Here is a 20,196-nt window from a genome sequence, read left to right as displayed (position 1 = left end):
CTTTTTATATTTCCAGTCTGTCAGGATGTCAGATCACAGAGGAAGGCTGTGCTTCTCTGGCCTCAGCTCTGAGCTCCCAGTCCTCTAGTATGAGAGAGCTGGACCTGAGTGACAACAACCTGCAGGATTCAGGATTGAAACCGCTGTCTGCTGGACTGGAGAGTCCACACTGTACACTGGAAACTCTCAGGTTCGGATACATCATCTATAATTTTATTGTAATGAACAATAACAATGAAGCTGATTCTGACTTTTTATACAGTTGATACAGTTGACAGTTGCTGTTTTACGATGGAGTTTTAGGGCCATACTAAGAGGGAAAATAAATGAATATAATTTTGGAAATTACAAGAATAAAGTCGTAATATTACAAGAATAAAGTTGTAATAATACGTAAATAAAGTGGTAACCAGCGATAGCCTTGCAGTCGACCGCTACCAGACAGCTCCTCTTCCACAAAAGAAGCAATTTCTTCCAAGTCCGTGTGTTTCTTTCTTCCAAACAGACACAGTGGTTTGCACAATTGTTTCAAAGTCCTGAGACTGATAATAATTTGATGCTGATGAGCCAAAAGATTAAGTATTTCCTTATTTGTGAAACCGATACCAAAGTATAACTTCACAAGATGCTCAACATTCCTCATTTTAACGCAGAGGGAAGTGTTCTCCTAATATTATGACTTTATTCTCGTAATATTATTACTTTATTCTTGCAATATTATGACTTTATTCTCGTAATATTACGAATTTATTATCACAATATTAAGACTTTTTTCTCATAATATTACGACTTTATTCTCGTAATGTTATGATTTTATTCCCGTAGACCTAAGATTATGACTTTATTCTCGTAATTTCCACACAAAAAAAAAAGTCTCTTAGTCTGGCCCTAATACTCTGTCGTACTGTTTTACATTCAGATTAATGTAAATTATTCTGCACATCGGTAGGTTTCAGGTAATTATATGATTAAAAACATTGTGTTATCAACCGTTTTATATTTCCAGTCTGTCAGGATGTTTGATCACAGAGAAAGGCTGTGCTTCTCTGGCCTCAGCTCTGAGCTCCAATCCCTCCCATCTGAGAGAGCTGGACCTGAGTAACAACAACCTGCAGGATTCAGGAATGAAGCAGTTGTCAGCTGGACTGGAGAGTCCACACTGTACACTGGAAACTCTCAGGTCCGGATGCATCATCTATAATTTTATTGTAATTAACAATGTCAATAAAGCTGATTTTGACTTTTTAAACAGTTGATACAGTTGACAGTTGCTTTTTACCATCAGATTAATGTCAATTATTCTGCACATCTGTAGGATTCTGGTACTTATATAATTACAAACATTGTGTTATCAACTTTTTTATATTTCCAGTCTGTCAGGATGTCTGATCACAGAGAAAGGCTGTTCAGCTCTGGCCTCAGCTCTGAGCTCCCAGTCCTCTAGTCTGAGAAAGCTGAACCTGAGTGACAACAACCTGCAGGATTCAGGGTTGAAACTGCTGTCTGCTGGACTGGAGAGTCCACACTGTACACTGGAAACTCTCAGGTCCGGATACATCATCTATAATTTTATTGTAATGAACAATAACAATGAAGCTGATTCTGACTTTTTATACAGTTGATACAGTTGACAGTTGATGTTTAACGACGGAGTATTAGGGCCATACTAAGAGGGAAAATAAATAAATACAATTTTGGAAATTATGACAATATAGTCGTAATATTACGAGAAAAAAGAGTCATAATATTACCAGAATAAAGTGGTAACCAGCGATAGCCTTGCAGTCGACCGCTACCAGACAGCTCCTCTTCCACAAAAGAAGCAATTTCTTCCAAGTCCGTGTGGTTCTTTCTTCCAAACAGACACAGTGGTTTGCACAATCGTTTCAAAGTCCTGATACTGATAATAACTTGATGCTGATGTGCAAAAAGATTAAGTATTTCCTTATTTGTGAAACCGATACCAAAGTATAACTTCACAAGATGCTCAACATTCCTCATTTTAACGCAGCGGGAAGAGTTCTCATAAAATTACTACTTTATTCTACTAATATTACGACTTTATTCTCGCAATATTATGACTTTATTCTCGCAATGTTACGACTTTATTTTCATAATGATACGACTTTATTTTCATAATGTTATGACTTTATTGTCGTAATGTTACGACTTTATTCTCGTAGACCCAATATTATGACTTTATTCTCGTAATTTCCACACAAAATAAAAGTCTCTTAGTCTGGCCCTAATACTCGTACTGTTTTACATTCAGATTAATGTCAATTATTCTGCACATCGGTAGGTTTCAGGTAATTATATGATTATAAACATTGTGTTATCAACCTTTTTATATTTCCAGTCTGTCAGGATGTCTGATCACAGAGAAAGGCTGTTCAGCTCTGGCCTCAGCTCTGAGCTCCCAGTCCTCTACTCTGAGAGAGCTGGACCTGAGTGACAACAACCTGAAGGATTTAGGAATGAAGCAGTTGTCTGCTGGACTGGAGAGTTCACACTGTACACTGGAAAGTCTCAGGTCTGGATACATCATCTGTAATTATATTGTAATGAACAATGACAATGAAGCTGATTTTGACTTTTTAAACAGTTGATACAGTTGACAGTTGCTGTGTTACATTCAGATTAATGTCAATTATTCTGCACATCAGTATGATTCTGGTACTTATTTGATTAAAAACATTGCGTTAACCTTTTTGTATTTCCAGTCTGTCAGGATGTCTGATCACAGAGAGAGGCTGTGCTCCTCTGGCCTCAGCTCTCAGCTCCCAGTCCTCTAGTATGAGAGAGCTGGACCTGAGTGACAATGACCTGCAGGATTCAGGGTTGAAGCTTTTGTCTGCTGGACTGGAGAGTTCACACTGTACACTGGAAAGTCTCAGGTCCGGATACATCATCTATAATTTTATTATAGTGAACAATGACAATAAAGCTGATTCTGACTTTTTATACAGTTGATACAGTTGCTGTTTTACAGTCAGATTAATGTCAATTATTCTGCACATCTGTAGGATTCTGGTACTTATATGATTATAAACATTGTGTTATCAACCTTTTTATATTTCCAGTCTGTCAGGATGTCAGATCACAGAGGAAGGCTGTGCTTCTCTGGCCTCAGCTCTGAACTCCAACCCCTCCCATCTGAGAGAGCTGGACCTGAGCTACAATCATCCAGGAGACTCAGGAGAGAAGCTGCTGTCTGCTGCAGTGAAGGATCCACACTGGAGACTGGACACTCTCAGGTATGGACAGACAGGTGGACACTCTCAGGTATGGACAGACAGGTGGACACTCTCAGGTAAACAACTTTGATGCTGAACATTAAAGTTGATTCTTGATCATGGGTCTAACAGTTTGAAGATCATGTGATGTGGGTGAAACCTCTGGAATAAAACTAGTTTGTCAATCTAAAATTATTCTTTTATTAATTTTTCTTGATCTCCTGGTGTCCCTGAACTCATCAGAGTAGAGTCCATCTATTATTTTATTATTGATGTATTAACTGTTTATTATAAAGAAGTTCACTTGCATCATGAACTTTGTAACTTACTACTTTCCTACTGCCATATCATACCGTCCACGATACTATCAGTTAACATTTTTACTTGATGAAAGTATGTCATGTCACAATATCAATGATACAGCGGTGCATTTACGTTCCCTAGCATGCATGCTGTAACAGCTGGCAAAGACCAACATAAATACAGTTACCTCCTTTTACTAAATCTGCTGTCACATAAAAAGATAATTTGTTGCCATGTCAGATGTTACTTGGTCTATTCGCTACCACCAAGCGATGTCATTCACTAAGTTGCACCTGCCAAGTGGCGCATGTCACCAAGGCAACGTACTGCGGTTTCTGTAAAACTCCGAGTTAGAGAGAAAGTCGAGGTAGCTTAGTCTTTCTGTTGGAGCTATTTTTATTTTTGTTAAAGTTAATAATTAAATGTTAATTTATGTTTTTTGTTGCTGTTTGTTTTGAAAAGTATAGCTTAATTAATTTGACTATAATATGATTTAGTTAATTTGAGTACTTGTTGCTTTGTTTCATGGCACTTGGGCAGCTTGGGGCACAGGGATGAATTTATTTATATAGGTAGGCTACAGGAAGAGGACCAGCAGACACTGGGAAGGGCATACGTTTTTTTTACCAGGGCAATAGAGACGCCATTGTTCTTTGTTTGCTTGCAAATAGTAAAATAAACCAAAGAAACACCATGCTTGCCTGGACAATGCACTTTTTCCCCCTGCGTAAGATTCATTCCAGAGGTTCCTCAGTGGCCATTTGAATTTGAGTTTATTTCTTTTTTCTTTTTCTTTTTTCCCTTTTTTCAAGTAGAGGACAAATTGCCACTACACCTGCGTTCAACTCAAATCTAAAGGATTAAGGGCCGTCCACACGAACGATAACTATAACGATAACAGTAAATATATAGTATTAAATATAGTTTTAATTCAAGTGGATGGCGGAGTCTCTCCCTTAGAGATAGGGTGAGAAGCTCGGTCATCCGGGAGGAGCTCGGAGTAGACCCGCTGCTCCTCCGCGTTGAGAAGAGCCAGATGAGGTGGCTCGGGCATCTAGTTAGGATGCCTCCCGGACGCCTCCCGGGTGAGGTGTTCAGGGCACGTCCCACCGGTAGGAGACCCCGGGGAAGACCCAGGACACGCTGGAGAGACTATGTCTCTCGGCTGGCCTGGGAACGCCTTCCCTGCTTAGGCTGCTGCCCCCGCGACCCAACCCCGGATAAGCGGTAGAAAATGGATGGATGGATGGATTATTAATTAATTAATTAAAATATATATATATATATATATATATATAAATAATAATGATCATACAGTAAATAACAAGACATTTATGTTTGTTATAATGAAACAAAACTATTTCATGTATTCTGGCAGATATTCATAACAAGTGAGGCTATACCTGCATTATTCTGAGTAACCATAACATAAAACCTACCTATGGATCAACAGAATGAAAGTATGCAAAAAGAACAGTCAGTTCAAAAGTGCTATCCAAATGATCTCAGTACATTCATCTTTGCTTCAATGAAACAAGCACACCTGTCACTACGTGATAAACTATATCAACATTATCACTAACAATGCACAGTAAGGAAGTAAGGAAGTGAGTTTATGGCTCAACGTCTTGCAGGAAACAACAGTGATTGTTCAAATTTGCAGAAAAGTTGCAGTAATTTGTTAAGATCGTGCAGAATTACAGGGATTGGTTGAATTTGCGTTAATATCTCGAAATCCTGGAGGGTCTTCCTAATACTGAGGATGGTTAAAAGCAGAGACTGAATTTCTCTGTACGACTGTATGTGTGACAAATAAAATAAAATACTGTATCTTGAAATCTCATTTTAATATTAGAAGTCAAGTACATTTTATTCAAACAGAGTTTGTAAATTACACATTACAAACTACATTATGTAGATTGACTTATCTATTAAGAGGTTATGGTTGTTGTTATTATTATTATTATTACATATAATTCATTTCATTTTTCAAAATTGGGGGGAATTTCCCCTTAAATGCTTCACATAGGGGGGATTTTACTTTGTCGGGGGGAATGCATATTACATGTTGATGCTCTCCTTCAATTTAAGATATTCTCTGAACTATATTATATAGTAATTAGTAGGGATGCTCGATATTGACTTTTCTGCCGATATCCGATATTCCGATATTGACCAACTCTTAATTTCGGATACCGGTATCACCCGATACCGATATTTTCAGGCTTTTTACACCAAAACTTTAACAACATAACATATCTCCTATCGTGGAATTAACACATTATGCCTAATTGTATTGTGATGCTCCACTGGATGCTAACATAAATGCAACATGGCTTTCCACATGTAAACACTGTCTGTGCAAAATAAGACAACAACTTCAATTTAAGTTATGGAAAAAAGTGCCAATATGGCACTGCCATATTTATTATGCTGCTTTGCAGTCATTGAAAATTACAAATTTACTCTCCGTAGGACACACTTGGAAATAGTTCCAAACCACAGACATAAGCACCGTTTCTGGAGGCGAGACCTTTTACAGGAAGTCCTCTCACTCGCTCCTCTCAGCTGTCACAGAGGCGACTCGCCGAAAGCATAACAGAAAAAATGACAACGAGGAGGCAAACCTTCTGTTTGTGTGTTCGTGTACATGGCGGTGGACGCTATTGTTAGCCACGGTTAGAGACCCACGAGTCTAGCGTGTTGTTGTTGATAAACGTCATCAAGCGCGCGCCGGTAAATGTCCCATGCTGAGTTCATGCAGGCTCGGAAATGCTGAAGCCTACAGAACAAATATCGGTTATAAAAACCAGATACCGATATTTCCCGATATTACATTTTTAAGTGACTATTGGCCGATAATATCGGAGGGCCGATAATACATACTGAGGTGCATTATATTGACTGGTGTTCCTAATATTTTGCCCTCCTCATGTATGTTAATGGGGTGGTCAAAATATTAGGAACACCATTCAATATAGTGCACCCTAATACACCACCATCACTCAGTAATAAACATCATCACCTTTTTGTCAACAAAAACTGGAAATATATAAACTTCATAAATGTATAATCTAAAGCAGAACTGTTGTATTGGATTGCATTAGATTGCAGAGGTGTTCCTAATAAAGAGTCCAGTGAGTGTTTATTAGATAGTTAAGGTATTCACTGAACTATATTATATAGTAATTAGTAGTTATATAGTTTTATATAGTTAAGTAGTTATATTGTCTGAACTATATGATAGTTAAGTAATATAAATTGAAGGAGAGAAACTGCAGCGTCAGTAGTATAATTATCACGTTTTTTTCTAAATCTGCTTCGTGCTTTCTCTCCATGGCTGCTGAGAAACATCTGAGTAGTGATTTAAAATTGACGTTTCATGACATCAGCTGATAAAACGTGCAACACTGTTAATCTGCTCATTTCAGCTGAGCCAGTTATCCTGGAACTTTGGACTAGAGATGGAGGATACCAAACTTTTTCAATTCCATACAATACCGATACTGCACTACCCTAACTGAATTTGACAGATTTTCCTGATAATTACAGACAATGGGGGCCGAAGACACGTAGTCCTCTCTGACAAGTCTTTAGTCATTAGATTAGTTGTTTTAGCAATGCTATAATGACCATATATAATTATTACTCAGTCTCTTTATTAGAATACAACCCAAAAATACAGGAAATGTGTATGCTGTATTAAAAAACAGAAAAGAAAACAGCTTCTTTAGGCTAAAGTGTTTAAGTATTCAAACCTCCCCTTATACTTGAGTAATAGTAGGAACCTGGCTCTCTTTAACATAAATGAAATGGAGCCTTACTCAATAATAATATTTAATAGTTCATGTTACATTTTGTGTACATATTTCCAGTATTTTCTGTTTGTATGATGGTGGTGGCCTAAGACTATTGCACAGTACTCTATATCTTTATTTTTCCTGATTACCTTTGTGTAACAAAATTTAAAATGAGATTATGATGATGACTTTTATTATGGTAAACAGACAGACTACAATATAATCTCTGCCAACTCTTTGGCTTCATATCTAATAACAGTGCTATCCATACCTGGATATACCTGGCCTCAACAGATGTAATGTCACTACAAACTTTTCATGATACCTGAGAGCCCTGTTATATAAATATAACACAATGAAACTTACAGTCACATAGAGACATTAATAAGTTTACTTTTTCATTATTTCTGGGATTCTTCTTCTTTCGTTCGTTCTTCTTTTTGTGATGTTTGCCGTACAGTGACCTTTCTCAGCCACCGTATCAATTGTGCTGAATTTTGGGCCCTGATTATTATTATGATTGTTATTATTATTGTTGTTATTATTCTTATTATTATGAGCAGATGGATATAAATTGCATTATACTGTGTTGCTGTCTTATTGCTGCATTTCTTCTCATTCTTCCTCCAGGATGGACCATGGTGGAGAGCAGTGGGTAAAGAAGTGTAAGTGTGGATTTAATTTGATTCATGACAACTAAACAGCAAACAGTCAGTTTCTCTTTAAACACAAAGTTGGTCTTTGTGGTATTTATTCATTAAAACATCTGTTGTTACATAATAACAACAGATGAGAAGTTAAACAGAGAATAAATCCATCAGGTGTGTCAGATGATAAACTGCTGCTGTGTCGTTTCTTCTTCTCTTCATCAGATTTCTGTGAACTCACACTGGACACAAACACTGTAAACAGTTACCTCAAACTGTCTGACAACAACAGGAAGGTTACTTGTGTGAAGGAGGTTCAGTCATATCCTTATCATCCAGACAGATTTGATTACTGGTCTCAGCTGCTGTGTAGAAATGTTCTGACTGGTCTTTGTTACTGGGAGGTTGAGTGGAGAGGAAAAGTTAATATATCAGTGAGTTACAGAGGAATCAGCAGGAAACAAGGCAGTTATGACAACAGGTTTGGATTTAATGATCAGTCCTGGAGTCTGGACTGCTCTGATGTTAATGGTTACTCTGTCTGTCACAATAACAGAGAAACATCCATCTCCTCCTCTTCCTCCTCCTCCTCCTCCGTCTCTAACAGAGTAGGAGTGTTTGTGGACTGTCCTGCTGGCACTCTGTCCTTCTACAGAGTCTCCTCTGACACACTGATCCATCTCCACACCTTCAACACCAGATTCACTGAACCTCTGTATCCTGGGTTTAGGTTCCAGTCTTATGGTTCATCAGTGTCTTTATGTCCTCTGTCTAAGGGAGAGTCTCCTCCTGTGGAGAAAAACAGTCACACTGCTGACTGAAGACAGCTGCTGAAATCACTGTTCACTCTGTTCACCAGTGAACAATAGAAACAGGAAGTGACAGCAGCTTCCTGTGTTTAAATGTTGATGGTGGACGAGGTTTCACTCTGGTTTCATTTGGATCACTGACTGTACTTCTATATTCGAGATTAAGTGAATTTAAAATGCAACCTAATTTAAGTGCAGTTACAGTAAATGTTCTTAGTTACTTTCCACCAGTGACCATTTTTGTTTATTGTAATTTTATCACATTTCTTCAAAAACCAAAAAACTTTACGTCTTCCATGATGCACACTTGTATGTTGTTTTGATTTTACTGACTGTTCTTGAATGCAGCATTAATAGTAAACCTTTTTTTTTTTTTTTAATCACATGCTTCAACTCTTGTACTTCTTTTTCGGAGAATTTATGCAAATGTAAATTTAACCAGTGATCTCACATTGTATTTTATTTCCCTATTTAACAGGTTTTATTACGCTCATCATTTATAGGTGGTAGGGAGGTTATGACTTCAGGCAGTCTTATAACTTTTATGAATTTGTGTATAAGAAGTATTTGCATCATAAGAAAGGTCATATATATATATATTTATTGTGCCAGTTATTCTAGTTACTGACTTTATTAATGTCAGATTTGCCACATTTGGTGTATTCATGTGTTGGAAATTAAACGACAACATCAACTGCAAAAGGGAAAATTGTGTTTTTTATTATTTATTGCTCCACATAATACAAAGATCATTCGCCACCAACATTTCACTGTCATCAATTCCCATTTAGAAAAAAAAAAAAAGAAGTTTTGCCTCTAAACTGCTCCAGTGTAAGAAACCACTAACAGTTAAAGCGATGACTCCTAAACCATCAAACAGCACGTTTAAAGATGAAGAACATTTGTGCGTTTCTGTTGTCAGTTAATGCTACACGTTCAAGCAAAGGATCATTATAGAAAACACAATAAGAAGAAGAAGAACTGGTATCATTGTTGGTCAGAATAGAGAAAACCCCTTAAACCCCAGCAGGTGGCAGTGTGACCCCCAGTAGCAGTCATTCCCTCTTTTCTCCCTTTTTAACATCCTGGTTGGTCCCTTTAAATTCACCTAAAGTTGAGCAGATAAAAAGAAACAAAAAACTGCCTTTGCTGCAGCTTTTTTAACCAGCTAGTAACAGATTTATTTCATCAACTAACATCATCATACTTTTCAATGTCTTTTTCTCCTCAGTGATCCTCAGTTAACCATTTCAAAAAAAAGAGACAAGACAAAATGTATTGGTCCCAAAATAAACCATCTAAACTATTCTTAGTGAAGCAGCAGTTCAATGGAAGAAACTATTGTGTTTTATAGACATTAAAATCCAGGTTTGCAGGTGAGTAAAGGATCAGAAGATAAACAAATACATGTCTAACCTGAACAAAGTACCATGTTCCAACTTGTTCATTTTATACACTTTAAAGTCTTTATGTGTAACTGTACTATATGTAACGCTCCTCCAACGACTCCACTGTGGATTGTATTATTTTTAAGAAAGAACATGCAGCATCTAACACTTATTACTTATATAATATATTACTTACTTACTTATTACAATTTCAATCATTAACATCAACGTATGTTATCTTTAACAATGTGTTGTATTTTAAAAGCTTGTTATATTATCCATTGTGACAAATCTTCATCGGAAAAGTAACTAAAGCTGTCAAATAAATGTAGTGGAGTAGAAAGTAGCAATATTTGCATCTGAAATATTGGAAAAATATAAATCCCAAGACATTTCCTGGTTAAATAAAGATTTTTAAATCTCCTCCTTCAGTTACATGTTTTGTTCCTCTTTTGTTCGGTTTCGTGCTTGAAGCTGCGGATTATTTTCACCGTCACTCATCAGCTTGATTCAGATGATTTTCTTCATTTTAAAGGTAACGTAACCAACAGTTTTCATCATGTTTGTGTCAGCGGCTGTTAAAATGATCTGATAACAGTAGAGACGGAAGTTAAAGTGATCAGTTATGTTGATTAATTAAATGTATTTCTGGGTTTCCGGTGTCCTAAAAAACGTCATGAATCCGATTAACTGAATTTTATGCTTTATAATGTAATTGAAACACAACTTTTTGACATTTCTTATCATTTTAAGCTGAATTATGAAGTTAACGTTTCTTTTAGAAAGTTATTATAACTTCGGTTTGTGTGTTTTTTTGAAAAAGTATCACGCGGAAAAAACGGAACTAACAGGCGTCTGATCAGCGCAGCAAGTGGAGCAATACATCCCTGTTATTCATGTAGGAGGAGGGGGGCTGGGTTAAGGGCTCATTTCCATTAAAATGTTTATTTTAAGGAGCAAAACTCTACGGAAGCCCTAAAGGGCCAGGTCCGTATAAAAATTTTTATTACCGTTTTCTCGTGATAACGACTTATTATTTCATTATCTCGAGATAACAAAGTCCGTTTTCTCGTGATAACGAATTAGTTTATTTCGTTGTCTCGTTATAACAAAGATCGTTTTCTCGTGATCTCGAGATAACAAAGCCCGTTTTCCCGTGATAACGAATTAAATTATTTGGTTCTCGGCTTCCGTAGGGATCATTTAGTCTCGCAATGTCAGAGGAGCAGGAGCAGGAGAATGACCGCATCACATATCTTTTTAATCAAGGCCTGACACATGCTGAAATAGCTACATGCCTCGCTATTACAGATAACGTACACATTAGTGTGCGTCATCTGAAACGACGGTTAGCGAGGCTTCAGCTTTATCGGAGGCGCAATCTAACTGACCCTGAGGTCGTCTTCAACTACATCGCTGACCAGCTACGAGGCCCTGGGCGTCTCCATGGATACCGAATGATGACTGAGAGATGCAGAGCAGCAGGATTGCGGGTCACTAGAAATCTAGTGTATGCAGTGCAATCCGTTTTGGACCCGGAAGGTGTGCGAGAGAGAAGAGCTAGGAGACTCAGAAGAAGGCATTACAGTGTTCCGGGACCAAATTACATTTGGCACATGGACTCATACGATAAACTAACACCCTTTGGCATCGGAGTGAATGGATGCATCGATGGTTTCTCGCGTCATATCATCTGGATGCAAGCAAACGTCACGAACAGTAAACCTGAGGTTGTTGCAGCTTATTTCATTGGTGCTGTCAGTGAGCGAGGGGGCTGCCCAAAAATCATGAGATCGGATCTCGGTACCGAGAATGTGCATGTGAACAGATTTCAGTGTTTTCTGCGTGAGGATGACAATGGCACAGTTCATGGACCTTGTGTCCTTCAAGGAAGAAGTACTGCCAATCAAAGAATTGAAAGCTGGTGGGGAAACTATCGGAGACAGAATGCAGAATACTGGAGAGACTTGTTCCAGGAGTTCCAGTCAGCAGGCGAATTCAATGGCGATATGGTTGACAAGGGACTCATTCAGTTCTGTTTTCTTGATGTCATTCAGGTAACGTGTCTTTTCCTCACTGACTGATTCTCTCTCTCTCTCTCTCTCTCTCTCTCTCTCTCTCTCTCTCTCACACTCACACACACACACACACACACACACACACACACACACACACTCACACACACACACACACACACACACACACACACACTCACACACACACACTCACACACACACACACACACACACAAACAATATTTGCATTTATTGAATAATAGCGTGATGTTGGCAGGCAGACATATTTGAATTTGCGTTTTATTTTACAGGAGGAGTTAGACACTGTGGTGAGAATGTGGAACACCCATCGGATCCGGCCAAGTGGAAATGGTCGTGACTTGTATCATGGAAAACCTTTCCTCATGTATCACGCACCAGAGCTTTACCAGGCACGGGACTACCTCCATCCAGTGGACTATGAAAGACTGGACATCATTCTAGAAGAGGATATTTGCCTTTGGAAAACTGACATTACCTGTGATTCAGATCTGTATGAGCTCTGTGTTTTGACCATGGAAGAGCATAATCTTGAGCCAGGTCATAATGCTATTGAAGTTACCAGACTGTACAGACAGCTGAGGCCCTTGATAAGAGCACAACTGTCAGAGACAGATTAGTCAGATCAGAGAAGGATGGAAGAGCAGAGAAATTTCCTGTCACCTCTGAGCAATAGTGGAGAAAGTATTCAGTCCCATAAGTAAAGATTACCAATACGGCAATGTAAAAATACTTTACTACTTCATTAAAACTACCTAACCTATTATCAGCTTGGTGTAGTTAAAGTATTGCAGTAGAAGCAGTGGTTTGGTTTGAAATTGTGTTTTGTAAAATGAACAATTGAAATAATACATCGAGTTTGGTGATGTTGACAGGTCACACTCCAGGAAATGACTTCATGTAGGCCTAAAAGAATGCCCTTAAAAAAGCAGACTATGAACAGAAACATTGTTTCAAAGTGAGTTTATTCATGTAAATACCATGAAAATCAAAACTGACTATCTCCAACTCAGTAATTGTTTGAAATGTTTTGAGTTTTGAGACAAAACAAGAACATAATATTTACTGATACACTAAAGGTGTGCACTGTAGCCTCTTTGGTCCAATTTGTTTTACATAACCAGCACCGGAAATCAGTATTCTCTCACCAAATATGATTTGACTGTGAAATAATAAGATTAACATCATTAATGCAAAAATTGCCTTTGCAGGAACCATACTAAAGCCTTCCACACAATGTAATTTCTGAACTCTGTTTAGTTGTAATTTTAACACTAAACAATGGAAAAACACCAACCACAAACAGTTGTCTTCACATAATATTTTTCCAAGAATACAGCGTACTGTAACATTTCTATTTCTTATAAAACACAATAAATTGTCTTGATTGAAATAATAAGCGTGATGTTTTTACACAGTGCCTTTTTCTGTCATGTTTGAATTGAAAAGGAGATCATGAATTGAAAATAAATAAGAAAAAGAAAAAGAAAGTAACCAGAAACATAAATAAATGAATAGGTAGTAATATTGTTTTCCTTTCTGACTGCACTCTGTTTGTGTGACTCTGGGTGTATGAATAAAGTGCTATGGTTAGTGCAATAATCTTCTCTCTGTGTGTGTGTGTGTGTGTGTGTGTGTGTGTGTGTGTTGTAATTTTTTTATTTGCAACAAAACCTTCTTATGCCAGATCCATCACCCACACTCCACTCTTCAACACAGAGATGAATTCTGTTCTAAAATCAGTGTAGTCTTTGTAGTCAGATGCCAGTTCCAAAGAACAACTGCAGGTGTGAGCCAAAGGTGCCCTTGCGTATTGTGACTGTTCTACTGTAAATGTGACTTTAATGGTCTTAGACAGGAACAAGTCAGACCCTGTGCAATATCTGAGGAACAGGCCAAGCTCCTTCTCATCTCTTTCTCTTACAAACCTCAAGAGATGATTTGAGGTTGTTTGTTGGTCCAGTGACATACGTCCTGGGAACTTGATGCATTTGGTAACATTTCTTGCCTTTGGTTTGAGATCATCCAGAATCTTCTTCAGTTCTGCAGTGCTGATGGATTGTCCAATAGACCCAAGAATTGGCTTCCAACACTTAATGATGAATGCTGGTTCTTGTACCATCTCTTTGTGCGCTATTTCCTCGACCAGGCTTTGCAGATTGTGTTCAGTTGGGAGTACACAGCAGTCGTGACTGCTGAGAATACTGAGGAGTTCATCCATATCTGCCCCTTTGAAGTTGCTAAGTGCCTCAGTTAACACATCTTTCTCTGTTGCGCTTATATAGTTAAAGAAAGCCTCCAGTAGATTGCTGTCTGAGGAAAGAGATAGAGCCTCTGTAAGGAATGGAGGGGCAAGTTGGACAGGAAAGAACTTAAATTTCTGCCATCCAAAGGCCAAAATGCGAGCAACAGCGGCCCACTCTCTCTCTTTGAATTTGTGGTGCAAAAGTGGGATCTTGTAGGTGGTCCCACAGGTCTTTGTGGCGTAAAACACATCCCAAAAGTCAGTGAGGCAGTCTCTCGTGACCCCACTCCCCACTCCAACCTCAACCTCCCCACGTTCAAGCACGCGTTTCAGTAAAATGTTAGCATCCAGTATATTGTTGTTTGTGAATGCCTGTATCATGTCCTCCACACAGTGGGTTTTGCGAATGACAATGACCTGTTTCTCCACTACATTCTCGGGATTCGCAAAAAAATCGCTAACCACTGTGCTGTTGGACGCCTGCTCTGTACTGACTGTGCTGGGGGACTGACGCTCTGTACTGACTGTGCTGGTGGACGGACGCTCTGTACTGACTGTGCTGGTGGACGGACGCTCAGTACTGACTGTGCTGGTGGACTGACGCTCTGTACTGACTGTGCTGGGGGACTGGCGCTCTGTACTGACTGTGCTGGGGGACTGACGCTCTGTACTGACTGTGCTGGTGGACGGACGCTCTGTACTGACTGTGCTGGTGGACGGACGCTCTGTACTGACTGTGCTGGGGGACTGACGCTCTGTACTGACTGTGCTGGTGGACGGACGCTCAGTACTGACTGTGCTGGTGGACGGACGCTCTGTACTGACTGTGCTGGGGGACTGACGCTCTGTACTGACTGTGCTGGTGGATGGACGCTCTTTATCCTGCTCAGGTAAGTATATAAGCGTGTCACTAAGACCATCCACAAGTTCCTCATAATCACTGTTTGTCGTATATCCAAAAACAATAACTTCATCATCATCTGACAAATCTATAGTAGGCTGGGCTTGGGAGGCAGGAGTAGCTTCTGTTGAGGTATTTGTACTGCTCCAGGAGAAATGCCTACTGCCATAGCGACGTCTTTTGGCAGGCCTGGGGGAGACTGGTGATGTGCTGGATGAGGATGTGGTAGGTGAAGGGGGCATGTCTGTAGTTTCATCACTAAGATCAGAATCACAGTCTTTTGGTTTAGTACAGAGGTATACTCTGAGGATCTTGTGATTAGTTTGCTCATATAAACTTCCAATTGTGGCACTACTCTCAAGTGGCTTCTCAGAGCCAATGAGAGAAAGCATGCACTCAAAGTCCTCTATTTTACCTTTTGTTGATTCCCCGTTGGGGAAAAAAAGGGTTTTCCCCTTTTCCAGAATGCTGGATACTGTATCTTCTTTGCTTACAACTAACTCTCGTGTTCCACCCCCAGTAGGCTTCCTTACTTGTTTGTACATAGAGTCTTTGTAGTTCATCCAGCCAAGTTCTATTTTTCTTGTCTTCTTTTCAGCATTCTTATTTCCATGAAGTCTTTCTTTTGAGTTAATGCTTCTGTTTGCTGTGGATGGAAGTTTCATCTTCTCTCTAAGGTTATTTATCAACTTTTTTTTCCTTTCCTCTCTGTCACCCATTTCACTGGAGGATAGGTCCTTCCAGTTTTTTGCAAAGACGCGGTCTCCATATCGAGGAATATAAACAGAAAGTTCCTCTTCTCCAAGAAACTTTACAATGTCTTTATCGATCTGAAACACAAAGCAGATATTTTGACATTATTCATCTACTGGTAACCATCACTTACAGAAAAAGAAGATTCAGACAGGGCAGTTCAGACAGAGAGATTGGGTTTTACCTCTAACCAGTTTCTTTGTTTGGAAGTATTCATTTTGTACTTGTTTGCTAACTGTGATTAAAAATAAACAAACAAATAATGTAAATGAAATAATGTATTAGTGGCTTAGTGTGGCCAGTGGCTCTCATATTTAGCACTTGGGAGGGTAAGGAAGATGGAAGAGTGTGGTCATTGAGGGGCATAAAACACAAGTGACAGATCCCTCCTCTGTCTCTCACCAAAGGTTTCCCCTTTTTTTCCCTTCCCTGTTCAGGGTTTTCTTGGGGTTTTTTCCTCCGGTGATGTGATGGTTTAAGAGCAGAGAACATTGTTATGATGCTATATGAAGCCCTTTGAGACAAACTGCTTGTAAAAATGGGCCTTGCCATAAAATTCAAAGTCATTAGCCAGTCACAACATCTGTACTGTATAATAATGACACATTTCCTGCCTTAAGGTGATGGTCATCAAACCCCAAGACTGAGTTACAAGACAGTTGATTTCCGTCGGTTTATTCAATGCTGGTTATGTGATCTGTTCAAATGTGAAATTACGTTATTTATTACAATTTGCTTTGGGGGGGGGGGGGGTTTAGTGGAGCATATTTGGTACGAATTTTAACAGCAACACAAAGACCACCACACAATGCTATAATCAGTAATTGCTTTAAATACCAACAAGAAAAATAAAAGTGGTTGAACTTAGATCTCCCTTGAAAGGACAAGAAAGCATCCAGACATAATGGAGAATATGGCGCTTCTATTTTCCTGATGATTCTTGTCAACTTATCAATTTTAATGACACTGAAAACATTAATTTGTCAAAGTAACCAATTACATTGATCACAATGTTATGGTAAATCAGTTAAAGAAATACTCATTACAATTGAATCCCAGTACGTAATGTAAAAACCGAAATATGAAGTTACCTACTTAAAAATCCATAGTCATAGTCAGTTTTTCTGTTCACCCTGAAAGTGTGTGGCGTCAATGTGAACAGAAAAATAAACATGTTAGGATGAGGAACCTTTGCTGTTGACACCGTCATCAGTTATGTAATGCATTAATTGAGTGAGTATTTAATGACTGAAAGTGATGTTTTTTGAATGTGTAGTTTTTGAAGACAGCCCCCAGCGGTTCCCGCTGGTGTTGCACATAAAGTGACTTCTAACCTACTTCCATTTTTATATGCAATCTATGAACACAATATGGCTCAATATTGCCACCTTGTGACCAAAATCAGCAACAGCATATTACTGTGCAGTTCACTACTTTAAGAAAAATCTTACACCCGAGTTGAGAATTGTATTTGAATAAATTAACCATCCGCGTCTACATATATTAGAGTAGTATTTTGAGTTTATGTTTATTTCTGTGAGAGTAGTAAGTAAAAAACAGAACAGAATTGATATGGGCTGGTTTAAGTTGGGCATCAAGAGAGCCACCAGGTCAACCAGCTTAAAACCAATTACACTGTAGCCAAAGCTGACCTAAAAATGAAATTGGACCAAAATCATTTACTTGTTCTTCAATGGTCACTTTCATCTCATCTCCCTCACCTTGTCCTCTGCCATTCTTGTTAGGTTCTCCTCGGGAACGCCCCTTTCTCTCAAGGCTGAGAGAAAATTGTCCATGGTGACCGATGATCTATAAGAGTCAACACAGTAAATGTAACGTTAGTCAGAACATAGCGTCTGTAACACAGTTGTTAAAGTCTTGGCTGTGTCTTCATTAACTTTAAATACAAAAGGACATACTTCCTCTGATTATTTAATAGACACATTTTAAGTTGGTCACTGTACTGTATTGTGCCGCACTATAATGTAAACACACTCATCACATCACTGCTAGTAAACACTTTATCAGGCTACATCTTGCTAAATTAGCACTAGCCTTCGTTAGGATTTTGTCTGTGTAGACTAGGATATCCACTGGAGAAAATATTGTTTTCATGGGCCGTTTATTGAGTTATTTAACACACTGCTAACGGCTAACAGCTAACGGTTAGCCCAGCTAATCGAAAATGTTTGTTCAACAATTCGTTTTATAGACTTCATAAACATTAGTCGCAACGGTGATATAGTGACGTGAAAATGTGACATAAAGCTATACATAAAGTCATCACGGCAAATGTCTATCAACCAGTCTATGCTATCAACAATACATTTACGGTGGAATGGAGTGTCATGGCGACACCCAGCGTCATTCTCCGGAAAGTGGCGCCGCGGTAGGTGTTTAGGCTAACCGGTAAAAACTAAACTAAACAAAAACCCGGTCCAGTAAACAAACTAACACAAATGGTATCTTACCGGTAAGGTGTGCTCCCAGCCTGCAGCCAGCCGTGACGATTGACTTGGAGCACCTCGCTCGCAGTCACCTGAGTCTCTGAGTTGAGTTGAACCCGAGCCCAAGCTAGTCTCCTGTAGCCTACGGAAGCCGAGAACCAAATAATTTAATTCGTTATCACGGGAAAACGGTCTTTGTTATCTCGAGATAACGAAATAAACTAATTCGTTATCACGAGAAAACGGACTTTGTTATCTTGAGATAATGAAATAATAAGTCGTTATCACGAGAAAACGGTAATAAAAAAATTTATACGGACCTGGCCCTTTAGGGCTTCCGTAAAACTCACCTTCTGAGTTGTGCATTAAAACAGTCATTAGTGCTGCAGTTGTGCAGCAGAAAGGCTTTAGCTCCATCACACTGTGAGACACACATAATAACACTTACTGGATAAATTCACTGTTGGATTTAATCTCTTCAAACATCAGGAAGCAGGATAATAGATGATAATCATAAAGAGATCAAATCATGTCTGTTATCAAAAAACATGATGTTTCCAGTGAAATCTGTTAGATTGTTTAATGTCCTCACAGAGAGTCTTGGCAGCTTCCTCATGTGTGTTTGGAGCTGAACTCTGCTGCAAGCTTCACTGCTTTAATCATTATCATTATCATCTTGATGCTTTTGGACTTTGACTGTGAAGTTTAGATAGTGTGACAGCGTCCTCAGATTGATGATGAAGGAGAATCAGCTGCAGCTTCTCTCTGTGTTTCCTCTACAGGTGAAGGTAGAACCACTCTGTGACCACATGTGGATCTGAATTCACCTGGTGAGTATTTTCTTCTTTCTGACACACTGAAAAATGAATATATTTAAAATAGTTTCTTAAACATGTAACTACAGTGGAAATCAAAGTAATGGCTAATGGTGGCGCCATCTGGTGGTAGTATAAAGAATGACAGTGTGATAGACAGCAGTGTGTCTGTGTGATGTGCAGCTGGTTGTAATGAATGTTGTTGTGTTTGTGTGAAGGTGTTTCTCTGCTATGGATCAGAGTGAGGACAGAGAGGAGGGAGTCCCTCCCTCTAAAAGCTCTCTGTGTGAGGAACATGACATCCAGACCAAAGCTCAGAGGTGAGATGAAGATCTCTAACTGTCCATCACTGTTCTCCACTCACATCACTCCACCATCATTATTCACACTCAAAGCTCTGTGTGTGTTTTATTGAAGCCCAGAGCAGCAGCACAGACCAGACTCTGCTGGACCTGAACCTGGACTTAAACCTGGACCTGGACCCAGCTGTGTGTCCATGAAGAGTGACCAGTCTATGTATGATTATATTAACTTCAAAGAACAGCTGATGTGTGGTAGATGTCGTGCAACAAAACACACAATCTTCAGGATCAACACTGTAGTTACACTTGTTTTATCACTTCTCTGTTTCCACCAGGATCCATCAGCAGAGACCAGATTCTCCTGAACCCAGCTGTGTGTCCATGAAGAGTGACCAGTCTATGTATGATTATATTAACTTCAAACATGGACATCAGTCTGCTGATCAGAGGTCAGAATATTAAATATTTTTATCTGTTTCTCTCCATTTCTCTTGAG

At 39.0% G+C, this 20,196-nt stretch overlaps 1 protein-coding gene across 1 annotated transcript in view; it reads left to right on the top strand.

Annotated features, from left to right (window-relative positions):
* The window catches only part of LOC133998011 (uncharacterized), a 63,487-nt gene that overhangs the window by 578 nt on the left and 42,713 nt on the right, over nucleotides 1–20,196 (top strand). The window contains exon 3 of the mRNA XM_062437749.1: nucleotides 17–190. Coding sequence (XP_062293733.1) covers nucleotides 90–190 — 101 coding nt within the window. The 5' untranslated portion in view covers nucleotides 17–89. The remainder of the gene's footprint in view (nucleotides 1–16; nucleotides 191–20,196) is intronic.

The sequence above is a fragment of the Scomber scombrus genome, chromosome 17 (assembly GCF_963691925.1).
Source record: "Scomber scombrus chromosome 17, fScoSco1.1, whole genome shotgun sequence".
Classification (NCBI taxonomy): Eukaryota; Metazoa; Chordata; class Actinopteri; order Scombriformes; family Scombridae; genus Scomber; species Scomber scombrus.
This window is presented reverse-complemented; position numbering and strand designations above follow the sequence as displayed.